The sequence below is a fragment of the Oncorhynchus mykiss genome, chromosome 18 (genome assembly GCF_057628025.1).
Source record: "Oncorhynchus mykiss isolate SJ-2025 chromosome 18, ASM5762802v1, whole genome shotgun sequence".
Taxonomy (NCBI): domain Eukaryota; kingdom Metazoa; phylum Chordata; class Actinopteri; order Salmoniformes; family Salmonidae; genus Oncorhynchus; species Oncorhynchus mykiss.
The window spans coordinates 68,146,115-68,167,924 of NC_143039.1; the positions used below are offsets into that span (position 1 = coordinate 68,146,115).

Below are 21,810 nucleotides of genomic sequence, written 5' to 3' on the forward strand. Positions count from 1 at the left end.
ACCATCATCCTATGAGCATCATCAAGAGTGAAGAGATGTAAGAAGATCGAAAAGGGGGGGATACCCAAGAGCCTTACAAACGTGCCACTGAAAGGCCAAACCAACATTCTTCAGGAGGGCTAGTTCCGACAGAGAAACGGTGAGCAGCATTCAACACATATATACATTCATGATTTCTCATTCCAAACAGGTGACTGTTCATGTGCAAGGTATGTGATTAATGTGAGGACAGTCCTAGAATGTATCCACGATGAGTGTACTTTCTCTCTCTCCTCCCTGCCCCTCTTCATTCGTTGTGTATAAGCCAACACATTTTGTCAGTCCACTAGGGACCTTTGTCTTTATGTAAGTGTGTGTGCGCGCGTCTTCTGTGTTATTATTTAGTTAACTAGTAAATAAATGATTAAACCAAGTTGTGTAGCACTGAATAATGAGCAAGGCTGGGGTTTCTGCACATCCGAGAAGGTTACGACCGTTGAGAATGACATGACAAGATGAAACCTAGTTTCTTGAAGCCCAGTCGCGGTTGTGTGTGTGCGTGTGTGTATAACTTACAATGAAACCTAGTTTCTTGTAGTCACGGGTGTACATGGACTTTCTCTTCTCGATGCTGCCACTGTTGTTCGGCTCACATTCCACGTCGAACGCAATCCTGCGCAGCTCAAAGATGATGTCTCTTTGGGCCTAAGCAGATAGAAGAGGACAAAAACATTAAGACATACACTGAGTATACAAAACATTAACTCTTTCCATGACAGACTGCCCTGATGAAAGCTATGATCCCTTATTGGTGTCACTTGCTAAATCCACTTCAAATCAATGTAGAGGAAGGGGGGGAAACAAGTTAAAGAAGGATTTTTAGCCTGGAGACAATTGAGACATGGATTGTGTATGAGTGCCATTCAGTTGGTGAATGAGCAATACAAAAGACTTAAGTGTCTTTGAACAGGGTATGGTAGTATTGCCAGACGCACCAGTTTGTGTCAAGAATTACAACGCTGCTGGGTTTTTCACACTCAACAATTTTCCATGTGTATTAAGAATGGTCCACCACACAAAGAACACCCTGTCAACTTGAGACAACTGTGGGAAGTATTGGAGTCAACATGGGCCAGCATCCCTGTGGAACACTTTCGACACCTTGTAGAGTCCATGCCCCGACGCATTGAGGCTGTTCTCAATATGAGGAAGGTGTTCCTAATGTTCGATATACATCAAAATTGGCAAATCATTACATAGGCATTATTCCAAGGTAACTATCCTTACATAGTACTTCCACATTTCACTGATAATTCACAGGTAGAGAGAGAACGTGCTAATCTCTTATACTCTTGGGAAAACCTATAAAAAGGGTGCTTGGAACAAAAAAAAATATATTCATTTGTGGATATTTCACTGGTAAATACTATTTGATAAGGCCTATGTGCCCAACAGCTCTCGAGGGACATCGAGTTGAGAGGCCTATTGTACCTGGTCCTGAGGGTCCATCTTGGTCATCATGCGGTCCTCTAAGAGGTTAAAGGTCAGAACCTGCAGCACGTACAGCTGGTGGGCCATCTCATCATTGATTGGCTTAGGGCTCCGGATCACGTTCTAGAGAAGAGAGGGAGAAGAAGAAAAAGCAAAGGAAATACATTTACAGGGATATAGAGAGTGAATAGAGAAAGAGGGAGAGAAAAGAGATTACAGGAGATGGAGCGAGGAAAGGGAGAGGGGGCGAGGAAAGGGAGAGAACGAGAAGGAGCAACAGAGAGACGAGAGAGAGACAGAGAGTGAGAAACAAGTGATGCAGAGGAGAGGTACAGATGGAGGGGATTACTGGAAACACTTACACTTAGTATTATGGAACGCAGCTGCTTCTGGGCTAGAATGTGGGCCATCTCCTACACAGACAGAGACAGACAGAAACGGACAGAGAGGGAGGGAAAAAAGGGAGAAAGAGAGAGAAAGGAAGGTAAAAAGAGAAAAGAAGAGCAAGAAAGAAAGGGAGAGAGAGGATAGAGAACAGGATATGTAAAAAGAGAGAATGCCCAAAAGGAAGAGAGAATGTGAGAGAGGGAGAGAGAGAGGGAGAAAGTGAGCACACAGTTACATTATGATGTACATACCCTTACACAGAAAACAAATTGTTCTTTCAGGAAGCTCTATATCAGAATAAAAGTGGATTATGTGCCCAAAATATCAATGTTCTTCACTGAGACACCATGAACTTCTCTAGACTATAAAGTGTCTCCGAGTCTACGCTGGATGAGTAGACTTCACAGCCAGGTGGTGGTTGATATAAGGCCGGGACATTTTAATGACACACTTAATCTGCTAGAGAGGCTACAGAAGGTCGCTAATCAAAGTACACTTACTGTCAGAGGACAATCAAGGATGTTCACACTGCTCTCATCAAACTACCATTACGAGTGCAGTGAGGAAAGAAGAGTCAGAGGCAAAAAAGAAGAGGGTGATTCGAGACAGAAAAGAGGCAGGAAGGTATATGTCAGATAGTGGTGCAGGCAGCAACTCTTGTAACAAGGCAGACTGTCAGCAAAATTAAGAGACTTGACACTTAAAAACACAAAGCCAAACCTTTTTGTTCCCATTAACTTGTGTCCAACTGCTGTTTCAGTCTCTCACCCTGCAAGTGAGATGATGCTCTAGTCTAACATATGCTGGCCTTCCTCTATAGCTTTACAACACAGACAGGTCATGTATGTAGTAGTCAGTCTAAAACAGGGTCAAACTCATTCCATTCAGAGTGGCTGCAATTGAGTTTTTTTCATTTCAATTAAGACCAAGACAACCAGGTGAGGGGAGTTCCTTACTAATTAGAGACCTTAAATTGTTTAATCAAGTACAATGGAGGAGCGAAATCCCGCAGACACCAGCGGCCCTCCGCGGAATGAGTTTGACACTTGGTCTAAAAAGGTAAACTACTGGATTGGTTTATACCTGCAACAATACACCTCAACGTCTACTTCCTCAGTAACACTTTATGATCGTATTGATGAATAACCCTTTATAAATGCTTACAAATCTTTAGAAATGATTGTAAATGTTTGCAAATCTGATAAATGATAATACCTTTTAAGACTTACCATGCGGATACATGTTTCTAAATGTTAATAAAATGAAATAGTATTTATTAGTGTATGAATCACATTACAAATGCATATTCATTAGTTGTTATATAGTTACCACTTCCTTCAGTAGTCTATAGCTGCAACAAAGACGCACCATTGCTCAATACACGTCAACACTTTTTTGTGGAAAAATATGAAATGATAAAAATGTGAAAAAACTAATGTGAGCATGGATCATTTTTTATCTTCCACCTAATGTGCTGCAAAGGAAGGGAGACGAGTGTGTATCAGGCATCTTTAACCCCGTTCCGCTCTATTGGGTGGACCCATTTCTGATGACAGCTAGGCTTCGTCTGATTGGCTCAGAGCCCAGTGCGTAATAGGCAAGCCCACGGAGCAGAACGGTGGGTGATGTCATCAGAGCTGAGAGAGATGAGAGAGTGTGATCCTAGTCCCTTCATAGCACACAACTTTCTACCAGGGCCCATAGGGCTTTGGTCAAAAGTAGTGTACTACATAGGGAATAGGGTGCCATTTAGGATAGAGAGGACAGGGGTCCTGCTTGGCTATGCAGTGTTATGATGCTCATCGATATTCAGGAGAGAGGTATAGGGGGACAGTGATCGCCCCATATGAAGACGTATTACTGCACCGTTTAAGGCAAGGACGACAGGGGCACACAAGGATACGAACAGACAGGGACACACCACACGTGACACTAGAATGAACAAAAACATGCAAACACAAACACAAGACTATAATGTACATACACCCACAGTCTTGTACAACTAACCTTGTGGGGACACACAATTCAGTCCCATTCAAAATCTTATTTTCCCTTACCTTAACCCTATCTTCTAACTCGAATCCTTAACCGAATTCTAACCCCAACACCAATTCTAACCGTAACCCTCCTCCTTGCTTCCCGGTGGGAACCACACATGCAGAGGTCATCCGTTCACCTACTCTGCGTCTCTCAAAGACATGGCGGTTGGAACCAAAAATCTCACATTTGGACTCATCAGAATAAAGGACAGATTTCCACCGGTCTAATGTCCATTGCTTGTATTTCTTGGCCCAAGCAAGTGTCTTCTTATTATCGGTGTCCTTTAGTTGTGGTTTCTTTGCAGTAATTTGACCATGAAGGCCTGATTCACTCAGTCTCCTCTGAACAGTTGATGTTTATTATTTTAACTGCATTTATTTGCAGTTAAATCTAATGAACTTTTCCTCTTCAGCAGAGGTAACTTCCTTTCCTGTAGCAGTCCTCATGAGTCAGTTTCATCATAGCGCTTGATGGTTTTTGTGACTGCACTGGAAGAAACTTTCAAAGTTGCTGACATTTTCCGGATTAACTGAACTTCATGTCGTTTCTCTTTGCTTATTTGAGCTGTTCTTACCATAATATGGACTTGGTATTTGACCAAATAGGGCTATCTTCTGTATAGCAACCCTACCTTGTCACAACACAACTGATTGGCTCAAATGCATTAAGAAGGAAAGAAGTTCCACAAATTAACTTTTAACAAGGCACATCTGTTAATTGAAATGCAATCCAGGTGACTACCTGGTGACTACTATGTATGTATGTATGGATATCCTGTACGTATAGATATAGAGATAGAGATAGATAGATATCTCTATCTATCTGAGTGTGTGTAACCTACCTGTCTCTTGTCTTCCGGGGCCTTGAGGAACAAGGCGTTAATCACAGCGATGGTGTATGTCTGAATGTCCTGATCAGTCCTGTCATTAGATGGATAACACAGAACCATGCTGTTCAGAACCAATCACACACTACAGGTAAAGAGATACTGTTGGATGCTTCCCAAATGGCACCATATTCCCTATATAGTGCACTACTTTTGACCAGATTTCCGTGGGCCCTGGTCAAAAGTAGTCCACTATATAGGGAATAGGGTGCCACTTGGGACACATCCATTGTATTTATCTGCCATGTTTCTCAAAAGGGTTACTTTACTTCCCTGGTCTTTCTGTTAAAAGGAATGCATATTCTTGGTACCATTTGAAAGGAAACACTTGAAGTTTGTTTTAATGTGAAAGGAATGTAGAAGAATATAACATTATAGATCCGATAAAAGCTAGTACAAAGAAATAAACAACTTATTTTGTATTTTTTTGTACCATCATCTTTGAAATGCAAGAGAAAGGGCATAATGTATTATTCCAGCCCAGGTGTGAATTAGATGTTGGCCACTAGATGGCAGCAGTGTATGTGCAAAGTTTTAGACTGATCCAATGAACCATTGTATTTCTGTTAAAGATTTTGTATCAAGACTGCCCAAATGTGCTTAATTTGTTTCTTTATAATTTTTCATGTTAAAAATGTTGCACTCTCCTCAAACAATAGCATGGTATTATTTCCCTGTAATAGCTACTGTAAATTGGACAGTGCAGTCCACTGCAAATATCAGATATGTCTATGTCCTAGAAAATGTTCTTGTTACTTACAACCTCATTTTAATTAACCTACGTTAGCTCAACCGGTCCCGTGGACGGGACACCAATCCCAAAGAAGTTTTAAGAGTACTTCCCAATCATGGACACTGGAGAGTTTAAGTTAATTAAATCAATAGAGATATAACATGGATGAAACAGTTACCCCACTACTGGTCTAGGACCAAGGGCCATTTGTATCAAGCATCTAAGAGTAGGAGTGCTGATCTAGGATCAGTCTTGCCTTTTAAATCATAAGGTAAAAGGTTATATGGACATGTGGGGACCTGATATTAGTTCAGCACTCCTACTCTGAGACACTTGATAAGGCCACAAATGTATTTAGTAAAGTCTTGCTATAGGTTAGTGTTTTATGGTAATCTGATCCTAGATCTGCAGTTAGGGACAACGTATATCTGTGGTACATAACATAGATGACTGTGCGGCTCTCACTCACCCCTGCAGATGGGGTATAAGCTGTCCGATTGTGATCTCTTGCGCCACCTTCTGGTAGAGGTCCTGACTGTTGAGCACCATTGACTCCAGGATGGCCAGAGACCGCTGCAGCACAGCCGTGTCCATGGCTGACTTGTTCACGTAACCTGCAATCTGCGACAGATAGGAGGGGTGGTTTAACTGAATTCAAGACAGACATTCTGAATAAAATCATAGGTATAATTATGCAGAGGTTATGGGAGCTCTACCTAAGACCTAGACAGCCTGAATAAAACCATAGGTATAATTATGCAGGGGTTATGGGAGCTCTGCCTAAGACCTAGACAGCCTGAATAAAACCATAGGTATAATTATGCAGGGGTTATGGGAGCTCTACCTAAGACCTAGACAGCCTGAATAAAACCATAGGTATCATTATGCAGAGGTTATGGGAGCTCTACCTAAGACCTAGACAGCCTGAATAAAACCATAGGTATCATTATGCAGAGGTTATGGGAGCTCTACCTCTTATACATTTATAGAACGTTTACAAACACAATACAACATCCTCCTTGTAGCCGCAAGAAGTCTCAAGGACTAGAAGTCTCAAGGACTAGAAGTCTCAAGGACAGTTTTCATGGACATGTTAAAAAAACAACAGTTAAACCAGTTTACAATGTTATAAACAGTTGAACCAGTTTACAATGTTATAAACAGTTTGTGAGCAGACGGGCACCTTCTTGATGAAGGCAACAGAGAAGGTATCCCAGGAGACGATGCCGTGGTCCATGAGCTCCACGAACGCCGTCAGCGTGAACGACAATAAGTCGCCAAAACTGGAACACAACAACAACAGCCAATAGAAACATCTCTGCCACTGACACCGACACACACGTACAACTGCACGGCGCAAAGCAGCCAATAGCCTTGGTCTCAGGGAGAGGAGAGAGGAGAGAGGAGAGAGGAGGGGAAAGGAGAGAGAAGCCACAGCCAGGTATGCTGAAGGCACAGAAAGGTGAGGCGCTGGACTGCGGTCCCTGATGGGGCAGACAGATGACTCAGTCCTTCAGGAACAACAGGAGGCGCCAGAGAGCCAGTAAGAGCCAGAAAGCACAAGGCAGCAGAGCCACGGAGCACTCATTCATTAATCAGTCTCATGCAATTACATTGATGTTAGTAGAGACGAGTCAACATCACAATAGAGCCGAGCGAGGCTACTTCCTGGAAGATAATTATCCAATGGTCTGAATACAACGTGTTTCAATCTATTATGTTCAATCCCTCCGATAGAAGTTCACAGGACTATGATTCGCCTACATAAATCTCACAGAAATATTCAAATGACAGGAAGACTATGTCAAATAAATGTTTTTTTTTTTTTACATTTTCTGAATTACGTAACTGTGATTACAGTCATATCATAAACCTGAAATATAACTCAGCGACCTTCATCTCTTGATATGATGTGGGAAATTTTGTAAATACTGCTCCCTGCAGTCCGATTCTATTAGTGCTTCGTTATTTAATAAAGTTGGCCAATAGTCTCCAATGCATGACTTGAAAGTCATCTTCAAAGTTTAAAGAAAACTAAACATGTCATATGTACAAACACATTTTATCAACACATACAATTAGATTTTGTTTTACTTTAGGCATAAAAAAAAATCTACTGAAATATGTAAACCCTGTCTAACAAATATTTGGTTAATAAGACACTGGCAGAACCAGGCACCTCACAGGCTTGGCAACAGAGGGACAACCAATTAACACATTGGGTTAATAACAGAACAGACAACATCATGGCTCACATCTCAGACACACCCATTAGTAATAATTCATTAGTAGTACCAAGTCCACAGTTAGACTGGGGTGAGTAAGCATTTTCACATGACAGTGGGCATGACGTGATGTGTGAGATCATCATGTTAATATAATACATGGTTCTTCTAAAATGACAATTCTCGAACACCATAGACCTGTTCACTCTAAAGAAGTTAAAGATGCCAGAATGCCATGCTGACGAGACTTCAGAGTGTTGCCTAACAGAGTGACGTCTCTACAGGGTGAGATGTATGGCGTTGAGAACGGTGAACGCCAGAATATTAATGTAAAGGACAGCCGTGAGACATCAATGACCACCCACCACCACCCAACAGTAAAAGTTCCCAACACGTGGGGGTGTATTAATTAGTGCAAAACGTAGCAAAAAAAATTATACAAACATTGCAATTACAACTAGTGTTTTTAAAATCGGACAAGTTCAGGTAGGTACCTCCCTGTTTCAGCCCGTTTAGTTTCTGTTTGGTTACTAGTGAATACACCCCTGAACACCATTGTTATAAGTTTAGGAGGAGCACCAAGAATCCAAGAAGAAGAATCTCTGAATTTGGACTGTGGGTTTCTTTATGGATCGTTGTCATGGTGCTCTTAAAAAACAACATCCCACGTGAAACAAGAGACTGTAGCTTCAGTTCCCTTTCAACCTCAAATTGCCAGAAAGCACAATAAGAGAAGAAAGATGTTTCAGTTACATGGAACACAGAATATGCGTTCCAAATGGCACACTATTCACTAAAAATAGTGCAGTATATCATGAACAAGGTGCCATTTGGAACATAGCCAGAGATAAACAAAAATAAACAAGTTTGATTTGAAGATGAAAGCCAGCGATGGCGACGGCAGCCATGTTGTTTCCCATTAGTTTAATAGAAACACCAAGGCCTGAGTTTTAATCATGCAGACTCAGTTTCCGGGTAGATTAGAGGGAAGAGTACAAAGCCAGCAAGGGTATCTGACTGGGGAGGGGAAGGGAAAGGGAAAGGGAGGGCTTACCATGGCTTCATTATCTTCTGTAGTTTCTGATAGCGTCTGCAAAGATTTAAGAAACTTTTGTGTCAGGAGAGAACACAATGACCACGGAAGAAGGAGCTCAAGTCATAGTGGAGAGAGGTTACAGTTAGACAATAGAACACATTGCCCAGGTGTGTGTGTGTGTGTGTGTGTGTGTGTGTGTGTGTGTGTGTGTGTGTGTGTGTGTGTGTGTGTGTGTGTGTGTGTGTGAGAGAGAGAGTTAGACAATAGAACACATTGGTCAGGTGTGTGTGAGAGAGTTAAACAATAGAACACATTGCTCAGTGTGTGTGTGTGTGTGTGTGTGTGTGTTAGACAATAGAACACATTGCCCAGGTGTGTGTGTGTGTGTGTGTGTGTGTGTGTGTGTGTGTGTGTGTGTGTGTCTGTGGGTGTGTGTGTGTGTGTGTGTGTGTGTGTTAGACAATAGAACACATTGCCCAGGTGTGTGTGTGTGTGTGTGTGTGTGTGTGTTAGACAATAGAACACATTGCCCAGGTGTGTGTGTGTGTGTGTGTGTGTGTGTGTGTGTGTGTGTGTGTGTGTGTGTGTGTGTGTGTTAGACAATAGAACACATTGCCCATGTGTGTGGGTGTGTTAGACAATAGAACACATTGCCCAGGTGAGTGTGATCTGTCACTGTAGTTCTTTTATGATAAGATCAGATCCAGGGGGTGTAACTTATGTATCAAGCATCTCAGAGTAGGAGGGCTGATTTCTGATCAGTTTAGACTTTTAGATCACAACAAATAAGGTCACTTGGACAAATAAGACCTGATCCTACAGTACCCGTCAAAAGTTTGGACACACCTACTCATTCCAGGGTTTTTCTTTATTTTTACTATTTTCTACATTGTAGAATAATAGTGAAGACATCAACACTATGAAATAAAACAGATGGAATCATGTAGTAACCAGAAATGTGTTAAACAAATCAAAATATATTTTATATTTGAGATTCTTCAAAGTAGCCACGTCTTGATGGCAGCTTTGCACCCTCTTGGCATTCTCTCAACCAGCTTCATGAGGTAGTCACCTGGAATGCATTTCAATTAACAGGTGTGCCTTGTTAAAAGTTAATTTGTAGAACTTCTTTCCTTCTTTTGACTGGTAATGTATATCAGCAGTCACACCGAGTTGCTCCATACATACAGAGGACAGACAGAGGCTGGATCAGAGCTTGGATCAGAGCTTGGATCAGAGCTTGGTTCAGAGCCTGGTTCAGAGCCTGGTTCAGAGCCTGGTTCAGAGCCTGGTTCAGAGCCTGGTTCAGAGCCTGGTTCAGAGCCTAACAAAAGGACAGGATGAACATGGACAGGACTTGAACAGAGCTTCACAGTGACAACTGAAATGTAGATCACAAAACGAGGCTGACCTGCTACAGTAATGTGATACAATACATGGGACAACACAATCGACTTGGTCAAACAGAACAACATGGACACCAGGGATGACTAGATGCTCTGATTAACACAGGGGAAAGGGAAAGGTACGAAGATGACAGAAGTGGAAGAGGATATTTGACCAAATAAACACAAATCAGATCAATTCACAATTGGTTAGGAGCCAATTGATGACAGACTGAACACAAAGCATGGAAAGCAGAAGTACTGTTTGGGAAGCAACTGGAACCTTGCCCAGCCAGCCAGACAGACAGAGTTACACTACATGCTTTGCTTGATTGGATGACAGAGACAATAATGGCCAACATTTCATTTAACAACAAGATTTAACAAAACGGAAATCTATTTTGAGACAAACTTGGATCATGCGGACTCCGTAAATCTCCAGCTAGATCTGAATATCATCTTGTTCAGTGACAGGAAGTCTGTCACTAAAGTAACATCATTCCCCAGGGATCCTAAATGTTTGGCAGTTGACGTTACAGCACTGTACATTCTCAGCAGTTCTGGAACCTGTATGTTATGTTACTAGACCAATAGGGGGCGCAAAACTTCTTCAATTGACTGATACAGCAGCCCACATTAAAACAGCATGAAGTCATGCCCCAGACTGGGATATTAGAAAGTACTGCTCCCTGGTGTCTCTTTCTCCTAAGCCTGTGAATGATCATCTTACGCTAGCTGGTTGTCAGGAATGTCAATGGGGATTGTAGAGTTATAAACACAGACACACACACGCCTGCACTTTCAAACTCTGGGGATAACAACTGTTGACGCATGAGCAATCTACATAAAAACATATTTAAAGAAATACGCCTGAGGGGGCAGTATGCATCGTGGGAGAATTATGTGGGCAGCACTGCTTATAGGAGGACAGAGGGGGAGGGAAAATTATTAATAGGGAATGAATATGCATTGATAACATGTAAATACAGATCATTTGGGACACACATACTGAATGTAACTAGGGTGGGCCTTCGCCTCTCTGTACAAGAATGGAGGATACTCTACTAGTTCCCATTGTAGAGGACAGATACACTAACAGAATGGAGGATACTCTACTAGTTCACATTGTAGAGGACAGATACACTAACATAATGGAAGGTACTAGTTCACATTGTAGAGGACAGATACACTAACATAATGGAAGGTACTAGTTCTCATTGTAGAGGACAGATACACTAACATAATGGAAGGTACTAGTTCTCATTGTAGAGGACAGATACACTAACAGAATGGAAGGTACTAGTTCACATTGTAGAGGACAGATACACTAACAGAATGGAAGGTACTAGTTCCCATTGTAGAGGACAGATACACTAACAGAATGGAAGGTACTAGTTCACATTGTAGAGGACAGATACACTAACAGAATGGAAGGTACTAGTTCACATTGTAGAGGACAGATACACTAACAGAATGGAAGGTACTAGTTCACATTGTAGAGGACAGATACACTAACAGAATGGAGGATACTCTACTAGTTCCCATTGTAGAGGACAGATACACTAACAGAATGGAAGGTACTAGTTCACATTGTAGAGGACAGATACACTAACAGAATGGAAGGTACTAGTTCACATTGTAGAGGACAGATACACTAACAGAATGGAAGGTACTAGTTCACATTGTAGAGGACAGATACACTAACAGAATGGAAGGTACTAGTTCACATTGTAGAGGACCGATACACTAACAGAATGGAAGGTACTAGTTCCCATTGTAGAGGACAGATACACTAACAGAATGGAAGGTACTAGCTCCCATTGTAGAGGACAGATACACTAACATAATGGAAGGTACTAGTTCACATTGTAGAGGACAGATACACTAACAGAATGGAGGATACTCTACTAGTTCCCATTGTAGAGGACAGATACACTAACAGAATGGAAGGTACTAGTTCCCATTGTAGAGGACAGATACACTAACAGAATAGAAGGTACTAGTTCACATTGTAGAGGACAGATACACTAACAGAATGGAAGGTACTAGTTCACATTGTAGAGGACCGATACACTAACAGAATGGAAGGTACTAGTTCACATTGTAGAGGACAGATACACTAACAGAATGGAAGGTACTAGTTCCCATTGTAGAGGACAGATACACTAACAGAATGGAAGGTACTAGTTCACATTGTAGAGGACCGATACACTAACAGAATGGAAGGTACTAGTTCACATTGTAGAGGACAGATACACTAACAGAATGGAAGGTACTAGTTGACATTGTAGAGGACAGATACACTAACAGAATGGAAGGTACTAGTTCACATTGTAGAGGACAGATACACTAACAGAATGGAAGGTACTAGTTCACATTGTAGAGGACCGATACACTAACAGAATGGAAGGTACTAGTTCACATTGTAGAGGACAGAGACACTAACAGAATGGAAGGTACTAGTTCCCATTGTAGAGGACAGAGACACTAACAGAATGGAAGGTACTAGTTCTCATTGTAGAGGACAGATACACTAACAGAATGGAAGGTACTAGTTCCCATTGTAGAGGACAGATACACTAACAGAATGGAAGGTACTAGTTCACATTGTAGAGGACAGATACACTAACAGAATGGAAGGTACTAGTTCACATTGTAGAGGACAGATACACTAACAGAATGGAAGGTACTAGTTCACATTGTAGAGGACAGATACACTAACAGAATGGAGGATACTCTACTAGTTCCCATTGTAGAGGACAGATACACTAACAGAATAGAAGGTACTAGTTCACATTGTAGAGGACAGATACACTAACAGAATGGAAGGTACTAGTTCACATTGTAGAGGACAGATACACTAACAGAATAGAAGGTACTAGTTCACATTGTAGAGGACAGATACACTAACAGAATGGAAGGTACTAGTTCACATTGTAGAGGACAGATACACTAACAGAATGGAAGGTACTAGTTCCCATTGTAGAGGACAGATACACTAACAGAATGGAAGGTACTAGTTCACATTGTAGAGGACAGATACACTAACAGAATGGAAGGTACTAGTTCACATTGTAGAGGACAGATACACTAACAGAATGGAAGGTACTAGTTCACATTGTAGAGGACAGATACACTAACAGAATGGAGGATACTCTACTAGTTCCCATTGTAGAGGACAGATACACTAACAGAATGGAAGGTACTAGTTCCCGTTGTAGAGGACAGATACACTAACAGAATGGAAGGTACTAGTTCACATTGTAGAGGACAGATACACTAACAGAATGGAAGGTATTAGTTCCCATTGTAGAGGACAGATACACTAACAGAATGGAAGGTACTAGTTCACATTGTAGAGGACCGATACACTAACAGAATGGAAGGTACTAGTTCACATTGTAGAGGACAGATACACTAACAGAATGGAAGGTACTAGTTCTCATTGTAGAGGACAGATACACTAACAGAATGGAAGGTACTAGTTCACATTGTAGAGGACAGATACACTAACAGAATGGAAGGTACTAGTTCACATTGTAGAGGACCGATACACTAACAGAATGGAAGGTACTAGTTCCCATTGTAGAGGACAGATACACTAACAGAATGGAAGGTACTAGTTCACATTGTAGAGGACAGATACACTAACAGAATGGAAGGTACTAGTTCACATTGTAGAGGACAGATACACTAACAGAATGGAAGGTACTAGTTCACATTGTAGAGGACAGATACACTAACAGAATGGAAGGTACTAGTTCACATTGTAGAGGACAGATACACTAACAGAATGGAAGGTACTAGTTCACATTGTAGAGGACAGATACACTAACAGAATGGAGGATACTCTACTAGTTCACATTGTAGAGGACAGATACACTAACAGAATGGAAGGTACTAGTTCCCATTGTAGAGGACCGATACACTAACAGAATGGAAGGTACTAGTTCACATTGTAGAGGACAGATACACTAACAGAATGGAAGGTACTAGTTCACATTGTAGAGGACAGAGACACTAACAGAATGGAAGGTACTAGTTCACATTGTAGAGGACAGATACACTAACAGAATGGAAGGTACTAGTTCACATTGTAGAGGACAGATACACTAACAGAATGGAGGATACTCTACTAGTTCCCATTGTAGAGGACAGATACACTAACAGAATGGAAGGTACTAGTTCACATTGTAGAGGACCGATACACTAACAGAATGGAAGGTACTAGTTCACATTGTAGAGGACCGATACACTAACAGAATGGAAGGTACTAGTTCACATTGTAGAGGACCGATACACTAACAGAATGGAAGGTACTAGTTCACATTGTAGAGGACAGATACACTAACAGAATGGAAGGTACTAGTTCCCATTGTAGAGGACAGATACACTAACAGAATGGAAGGTACTAGTTCACATTGTAGAGGACAGATACACTAACAGAATGGAAGGTACTAGTTCACATTGTAGAGGACAGATACACTAACAGAATGGAAGGTACTAGTTCACATTGTAGAGGACAGATACACTAACAGAATGGAAGGTACTAGTTCACATTGTAGAGGACAGATACACTAACAGAATGGAAGGTACTAGTTCCCATTGTAGAGGACAGATACACTAAGAGTAATTCCAAGAGGCAGAGAGACTTTTTGTGGTCTATCAGGGCTGACCTTGCATGGTGCAGCCCTTTGCATGCGAGCAGCTAACTAGGAAGTCTCTCTGGGCTGGGGCGGCATAATGAGGATGGCATGTAGCAGAACAGTGTGTGTGTGTGTGTGTGTGTGTGTCAGACCGCTGAGGCCCTGTAAATCATGTGTCCAGAGCCCTCAGGCTAGCCATCCATGAGAGGCTCCTGGGAATGACAAGCATTCGTTTGGATTCAGGGCCGTTCAGTACAGTAGAGTGAAAACAGATCTGGGGGACTGGAGACATCTGACTGTGTGTCATTGAATGGGGGGGTGTAAGTGTGTGAGAAAAAGATGGTGTGTTTGTGTGTAGGTGTGCACATGCAAATATGTGCATCTTGTGAGAGTCTCCAATGCGCGTTTTGACTCCGTAATATCCCTCTCTCTCCCTCTCCCTCCGCCCCCCCCCCCCCTCCCTCCCTCATCATCAAGGACAACAACCACCCGAGCAACTGCCTGTTCACCCCGCTATCATCCAGAAGGCGAGGTCAGTACAGGTGCATCAAAGCTCAAGGCCATCAGACTGTTAAACAGCCACCACTAACATTGAGTGGCTGCTGCCAACATACTGACTCAACTCCAGCCACTTTAATAATGGGAATTGATGGAAATTGATGGAAAAAATATATCACTAGCCACTTTAAACAATGCCACTTAATATAATGTTAACATACCCTACATTACTCATCTCATATGTATGTACTGTACTCGATACCATCTACTGCATCTTGCCTATGCCGTTCTGTACCATCACTCATTCATATATCTTTATGTACATATTCTTTATCCCTTTACACTTGACGTCACCCCGTCATCCCTCTCCCTGGCTGCCTCTCAACCCTCTCCCTCTCCCTGGCTGCCTCTCAACCCTCTCCCTCTCCCTGCCTACCTCTCTCTCTCCCTCTCCCTGGCTGCCTCTCAACCCTCTCCCTCTCCCTGCCTGCCTCTCAACCCTCTCCCTGCCTGCCTCTCAACCCTCTCCCTGCCTGCCTCTCCCTCTCCCTCTCCCTGGCTGCCTCTCAACCCTTTCCCTCTCCCTGCCTGCCTCTCAACCCTCTCCCTCTCCCTGGCTGCCTCTCAACGCTCTCCATCCCCCTGCCTCTCAACCCTCTCCCTCTCCCTGCCTCTCAACCCTCTCCCTCTCCCTGCCTCTCAACCCTCTCCCTCTCCCTGCCTCTCAACCCTCTCCCTGCCTACCTCTCCCTCTCCCTGTCTGCCTCTCAACCCTCTCCCTCTCCCTGCCTGCCTCTCAACCCTCTCGCTGCCTACCTCTCCCTCTCCCTGGCTGCCTCTCAACGCTCTCCATCCCCCTGCCTCTCAACCCTCTCCATCCCCCTGCCTCTCAACCCTCTCCACCCCCTTGCCTCTCAACCCTCTCCACCCCCTTGCCTCTCAACCCTCTCCACCCCCTTGCATCTCAACCCTCTCCACCCCCTTGCATCTCAACCCTCTCCACCCCCTTGCATCTCAACCCTCTCCACCCCCTTGCCTCTCAACCCTCTCCATCCCCCTGCCTCTCAGCCCTCTCCATCCCCCTGCCTCTCAACCAACTCCCTCTCCTTGCCTCTCAACCCTCTTCATCTCTCCCTGCCTGCCTCTCAACCCTCTCCATCTCTCCCTGCCTGCCTCTCAACCAACTCTCTCTCCTTGCCTCTCAACCAACTCTCTCTCCTTGCCTCTCAACCAACTCTCTCTCCTTGCCTCTCAACCAACTCTCTCTCCTTGCCTCTCAACCAACTCTCCCTCCCTGCCGCTCAACCCTCTACCTCTCAACCATCTCCTTCTCTCTGGCTCTCCCTGCCTCTCAACAAACTCTCTCTCTCTCCCTGTCTCTCAACAAACTCTCTCTCTCTCTCCCTGCCTCTCAACAAACTCTCTCTCTCCCTGCCTCTCAACAAACTCTCTCTCCCTTGCCTCTCAACCCCGCCTCTCTCTCTCTCTCTCCCTGCCTCTCAACCCCGCCTCTCTCTCTCTCTCTCTCTCCCCCCCCCGCCTCTCAACCCTCTCGCTCTCACCCCGCCTCTCAACCCTCTCGCTCTCCCCCCGCCTCTCAACCCTCTCGCTCTCACCCCGCCTCTCAACCCTCTCGCTCTCACCCCGCCTCTCAACCCTCTCGCTCTCCCCCCGCCTCTCAACCCTCTCGCTCTCCCCCCGCCTCTCAACCCTCTCGCTCTCCCCCCGCCTCTCAACCCTCTCGCTCTCCCCGCCTCTCAACCCTTTCGCTCTCTCCCCCCTTGCCTCAACCCTCTCGCTCTCTCCCCCCTTGCCTCAAACCTCTCTCTCTCTCCCCTTGCCTCTCAACCCTCTCAACCAGCCTCCCTGCCTCTCTCCGCCTGCCTGCCTCTCTCCGCCTGCCTGCCTCCCTCTCCATGCCCCTCAACCATCTCCTCTCTCCCTCTCCCTGCCGCTCAACCAACTCTCTCTCCCTGCCTCTCAACCCCCTCTCTCTCCCTGCCTTTCAACCCTCTCTCTCCTCCTTCCTCTCAACCCCCCCCCCCTCAACCCCCCCCCCCCCCATGGGGTTCCAGTCAACATCACGGCTGAGAAACTCCACCTCAGCAAAACGCCACTGCCTGCCCTCGCCATAACCTTCAGCTGAGACAGCGTCTACTTCCCGAATGGCACCCTAGTCCCTTCATAGTGCACTACTTTGCCCTGAGCCGTAGTAGAACACTGAGGAATAGTTTGCCATTTGAGACATAGCCAACTTACCAGGCCCAAAGCCCAGCGAGACAGACCACGCTTTATTTAGAGAACCCTGCTTAGGGATGGGGTGGGGCCGCCAGGGGTTTGGTTGGGATGAGGTGGAATGGAGTGTGGGAGGGTATAATTGTAAAAAAAATATATATATATATATATATATATATAGTGATTCTCATTGACTGTACTTATAAAATTACTTAATAAAACAATTGTGCACAAAAAAAGAGAACACTGCTGGGTCAGGACCGGATCTGTCTGGATGATTTGGAGCTTGTCGGTTGTTGTAAGTAGGAGTGTCTGAAAGTGTAAAGCTCAGAGAAACATTGCAGCTGTTCCTCAGTCCAAGCGCCTTGTCTAAAGCTGTGTGCAGCTGTCAGAGAAAGCAAGGCTGGCACTTTGACAGCATCAGCATCACACGACACGTGTACACAAGATTCTTTATCAGTTTGTCATTGGGGTCAAATATTTTCCCATGAGGATACTCTGAATTCAGGTGCTGCACTAGGGTCAGTTTTTGCCCCTACCCTCTCAGAATAGACAGTGCACCTGCAAGGGCTTCAGTTCCCCAAAACCTGATCTGAGACCTGCTGACTGAACACACCTAGGGTTGTCTGTAGTACTGTGTACCACACTGGGGCTGACCCTGGTCCAGACCACGTCACCCTGTGGTACTAAATCCTCCACAGAGAACCTCAGAGCCCATCCACTCCATAGACTCTACATTAGTTGGCAGATAGGAGATGAGATATGTGACTCAGTGGCTTTTACTGGGGGCAAGTCAGCTAACTGTAATTTACAGGAGATTATACTAGAGTAAGAGTTGATCAGAGGAGAGAAGTAACAGTTGATCAGAGGAGAGAAGTAAGAGTTGATCAGAGAAGAGAAGTAAGAGTTAATCAGAGGGGAGAAGTAAGAGTTGATCAGAGGGGAGAAGTAAGAGTTGATCAGAGGGGAGAAGTAAGAGTTGATCAGAGGGGAGAAGTAAGAGTTGATCAGAGGGGAGAAGTAAGAGTTGATCAGAGGGGAGAAGTAAGAGTTGATCAGAGGGGAGAAGTAAGAGTTGATCAGAGGGGAGAAGTAAGAGTTGATCAGAGGGGAGAAGTAAGAGTTGATCAGAGGAGAGAAGTAAGAGTTGATCAGAGGGGAGAAGTAAGAGTTGATCAGAGGGGAGAAGTAAGAGTTGATCAGAGGGGAGAAGTAAGAATTGATCAGAGGGGAGAAGTAAGAGTTGATCAGAGGGGAGAAGTAAGAATTGATCAGAGGGGAGAAGTAAGAATTGATCAGAGGAGAGAAATCTGAGGTGGAGAAAGGAGGAGAGAAGAAGGGAGGAGAGAAAATAAAGTACGTACTCTGTGCCGCTCTCCACCATCTGTGTGAGCAGTGAGATGCCGTCCAGGTTGATGAACTCTTGGGCGAAGGTGACGTCTCTGGAAGAGTTGGCCAGGTCCTTTAGGGCCTCTAGCTTGGCATCCATACTAGATGACTGGATCCTCTCGTGGAGCTGGCCCGCCATCTGAGACTGGAGAGGAGGGGGAGACAGCCAGGGAGAGGGCAGAGACAGGGTTAAACACAACATATACACATGTTGAGTAGTAGTCTGAGACTGGAGAGGAGGGGGAGACAGCCGAGGAGAGGGCAGAGACAGGGTTAAACACAACATATACACATGTTGAGCAGTCGTCTGAGACTGGAGTTAAAAGGAGAGAGAACAGTGTAGGCCTGGCAAAGGGGGAAGAGGGAGAGCGTTATGCAGTCAACATACACAGTACACAGAACCAGCGGAGTTGTTGACTTAACTGGCTTGAAGAGCTGGTAAAGACTGGTGTTGTTTCTTCCATAACGGATGGAGCTGATAGTACAACATGTGTAAACTAAGTCGGGGCTTCCCTTTTGGCAGCCATGGCTTCAGCACAGACTGTTATTGGCTTCAAGGGATAAGCCAGGCCACAACAAGTATGCAGACAAGGTGAAAAAGTGCTATCTATCTAACCCTCTGCATGGGCCTGTCTGGAGAGAATTTCACCTCAACAGCAGACACCATTCCAGGCTCTGGAAGAATAACCTCTCAGCCTCTCTATCTATCTGAGCGGTTAAAAGAAGAAGGCAGGAGAAGTGGACAGGAGAGACTAAGATGTCATGGTAGGGATGGCAGACACTCTTTCGCAATACAGTTTCTAACACAATCATCATGTTACAAACAGGAAGGAATGATGGCCTAATGGTTGTGTGAGTTGAATAAGTAGTACATCACTCAACTTAACCCTAAACTGTGTCTTTCCACCTAACCCTGAAATTCTCCTATACTCTGAAAGGTTTCAGTTAACTTTACTATGGAATTTGATGTTCAACTTCCCTTTTAAAATGGAGAAAAAGGTACATATATCAAAAGCTTTTTAACATTCAACTATTGCAGCTCCATGAAGAAAGACTCCCTTCCTCTTTCATGTTTGAGGAGAAACTTAATGAACACACAACCCAAACTTACAGGAGAGGTTGTCAGTCGCAGTATTGAACCATTCTTTATGTCATTGCGATTCTGTGAAGACAGGAGAGGGACAACTTAGAGGTGATTTATAACATTAAATACTGAGGTGGATTATTATTCTTTAGTACAATATGACAAAGATAACAAGAAAGTTGAAGCCAACCTTTTCTGTGATGTAGAAATTAGTGGAATCAGCATTTTGCAGAGCAAAGTTTTCGTGGTTCCCCAAAGACCATCTGAAGAAGAACATGTAAAACATTAAATCATCATCATTTGAGCTTTGAATTGGAAGAACACTGAATCTCTCAATGGCAGATAAAAACACTCAGTAGGATTTTTATTTAAATACATTACATAAACACAACTACACAGCATTATCAGAGATGCAGTGTAATCAGAGATGCAGTGTTATCAGAGATGCAGTGTAATCAGAGATGCAGTGTTATCAGAGACAAAGAGAGAGAGAGAGAGAGAGAGAGAGAGACATATTTCCTTACCCTTCGCACACTTCTTTGATAATGGCTGAGAGGGGCTTTTTCTGAGAAAAGAAGAATGAGAAATGAGAAAGTATAGTTCATCCTCATTAGAAAACACGATATCCTTTAAGTTAAGCTACTTCAATGGAAGTGGGGGAACAATGACTTTATATTATATATGAGATGAATTCAAATAGAACGACAGAGCATTCCCAGATCTGTTTGTGCCATCTTGCCAACACATATGGTCATTGTCACGCCAGTTGGCAAGATGGCACAAACAGATCTGGGACCAGTCTACGTTTCTAACATCATGCAGGGCGGAGTGGTACAGTGGTCAGTGGTCGAGGAGCTGGACAGCATGGTCCAAACCCTATGTCAAAACAGGTCTAGGTCCCAAATGGCTCCCTATTCCCTACATAGTGCACTACTTTTGACCAGGGTGTCATTTGGGATGCACTCCAGATGTTCTGCTGTTGAATCAACAACCATCTGCACATCATTACAGTTCCATAGTTCCATAGTTCCATTTCAATGGTATCGTGTCCCTCTCCAGACAGGAGGGACAAAGAGAGGGTGTGTTGTGTTGTGTGTTTTAGTGACAGACAGTATTTTATTTATTCATTTCACCTTTATTTAACCAGGTAGGCCAGTTGAGAACAAGTTCTCATTTACAACTGTGACCTGGCCAAGATAAAGCGTAGAAGTGTGAACATACAACACAGAGTTACACATGGAATAAACAAAATGTACAGTCAATAACACAATAGAAAAGTCTACATACAGTGTGTGCAAATGAGGGTAAGATTAGGGAGGTAAGGCAATAGCGGCGAAATAATTACAATTTAGAAATTAAACACAGGAGTGATAGATGTGCAGAAGATGAATGTGCAAGTAGAGATACTGGGGTGCAAAGGAGCAAAACAATAAATAAAAGTATGGGGATGAGGCAGTTTGATGGGCTATTGACAGATGGGCTATGTACAGGTGCAATGATCTGTAAGCTACTCTGACAGCTGATGCTTAAAGTTAGTGAGAATATGAGGGAGAATATGAGTCTCCAGTTTCAGTGATTTTTGCAATTCGTTCCATACTAAAGTATTAATTTTAGTGTAAACACACGCACGAAACCTTAGCAACAAAAAGTGGGCGACATGTCCATTGGCACCCCAGCCCCAGCTCTCTTCTCCCCCATCCCCCTCTACCCTTACCCCCTGGTCAACATGCATGGAACACACGCACGAAACCTTAACAGCAAAAAGTGGGCGACATGTCCATTGGCACCCCAGCCCC

General features: G+C 43.9%; 1 protein-coding gene across 11 annotated transcripts in view; it reads right to left on the reverse strand.

Annotated features, from left to right (window-relative positions):
* LOC110496650 (engulfment and cell motility protein 1) overlaps window positions 1–21,810 on the reverse strand; it is a 171,653-nt gene that overhangs the window by 96,811 nt on the left and 53,032 nt on the right. For 3 of the 11 annotated variants that reach the window (XM_036953429.2, XM_036953431.2, XM_036953430.2), the window contains 12 exons: window positions 20,539–20,579; window positions 20,205–20,277; window positions 20,042–20,092; window positions 18,906–19,075; window positions 8,796–8,831; window positions 6,700–6,799; window positions 5,986–6,137; window positions 4,739–4,817; window positions 2,358–2,399; window positions 1,833–1,883; window positions 1,471–1,593; window positions 556–684 (listed from right to left, as the gene is read on the reverse strand). In XM_036953429.2, coding sequence (XP_036809324.1) covers window positions 556–684; window positions 1,471–1,593; window positions 1,833–1,883; window positions 2,358–2,399; window positions 4,739–4,817; window positions 5,986–6,137; window positions 6,700–6,799; window positions 8,796–8,831; window positions 18,906–19,075; window positions 20,042–20,092; window positions 20,205–20,277; window positions 20,539–20,579 — 1,047 coding nt within the window. The remainder of the gene's footprint in view (window positions 1–555; window positions 685–1,470; window positions 1,594–1,832; window positions 1,884–2,357; window positions 2,400–4,738; window positions 4,818–5,985; window positions 6,138–6,699; window positions 6,800–8,795; window positions 8,832–18,905; window positions 19,076–20,041; window positions 20,093–20,204; window positions 20,278–20,538; window positions 20,580–21,810) is intronic. The other 8 variants (XM_036953433.2, XM_090209216.1, XM_090209215.1 and 5 more) reach the window with 3 other exon arrangements.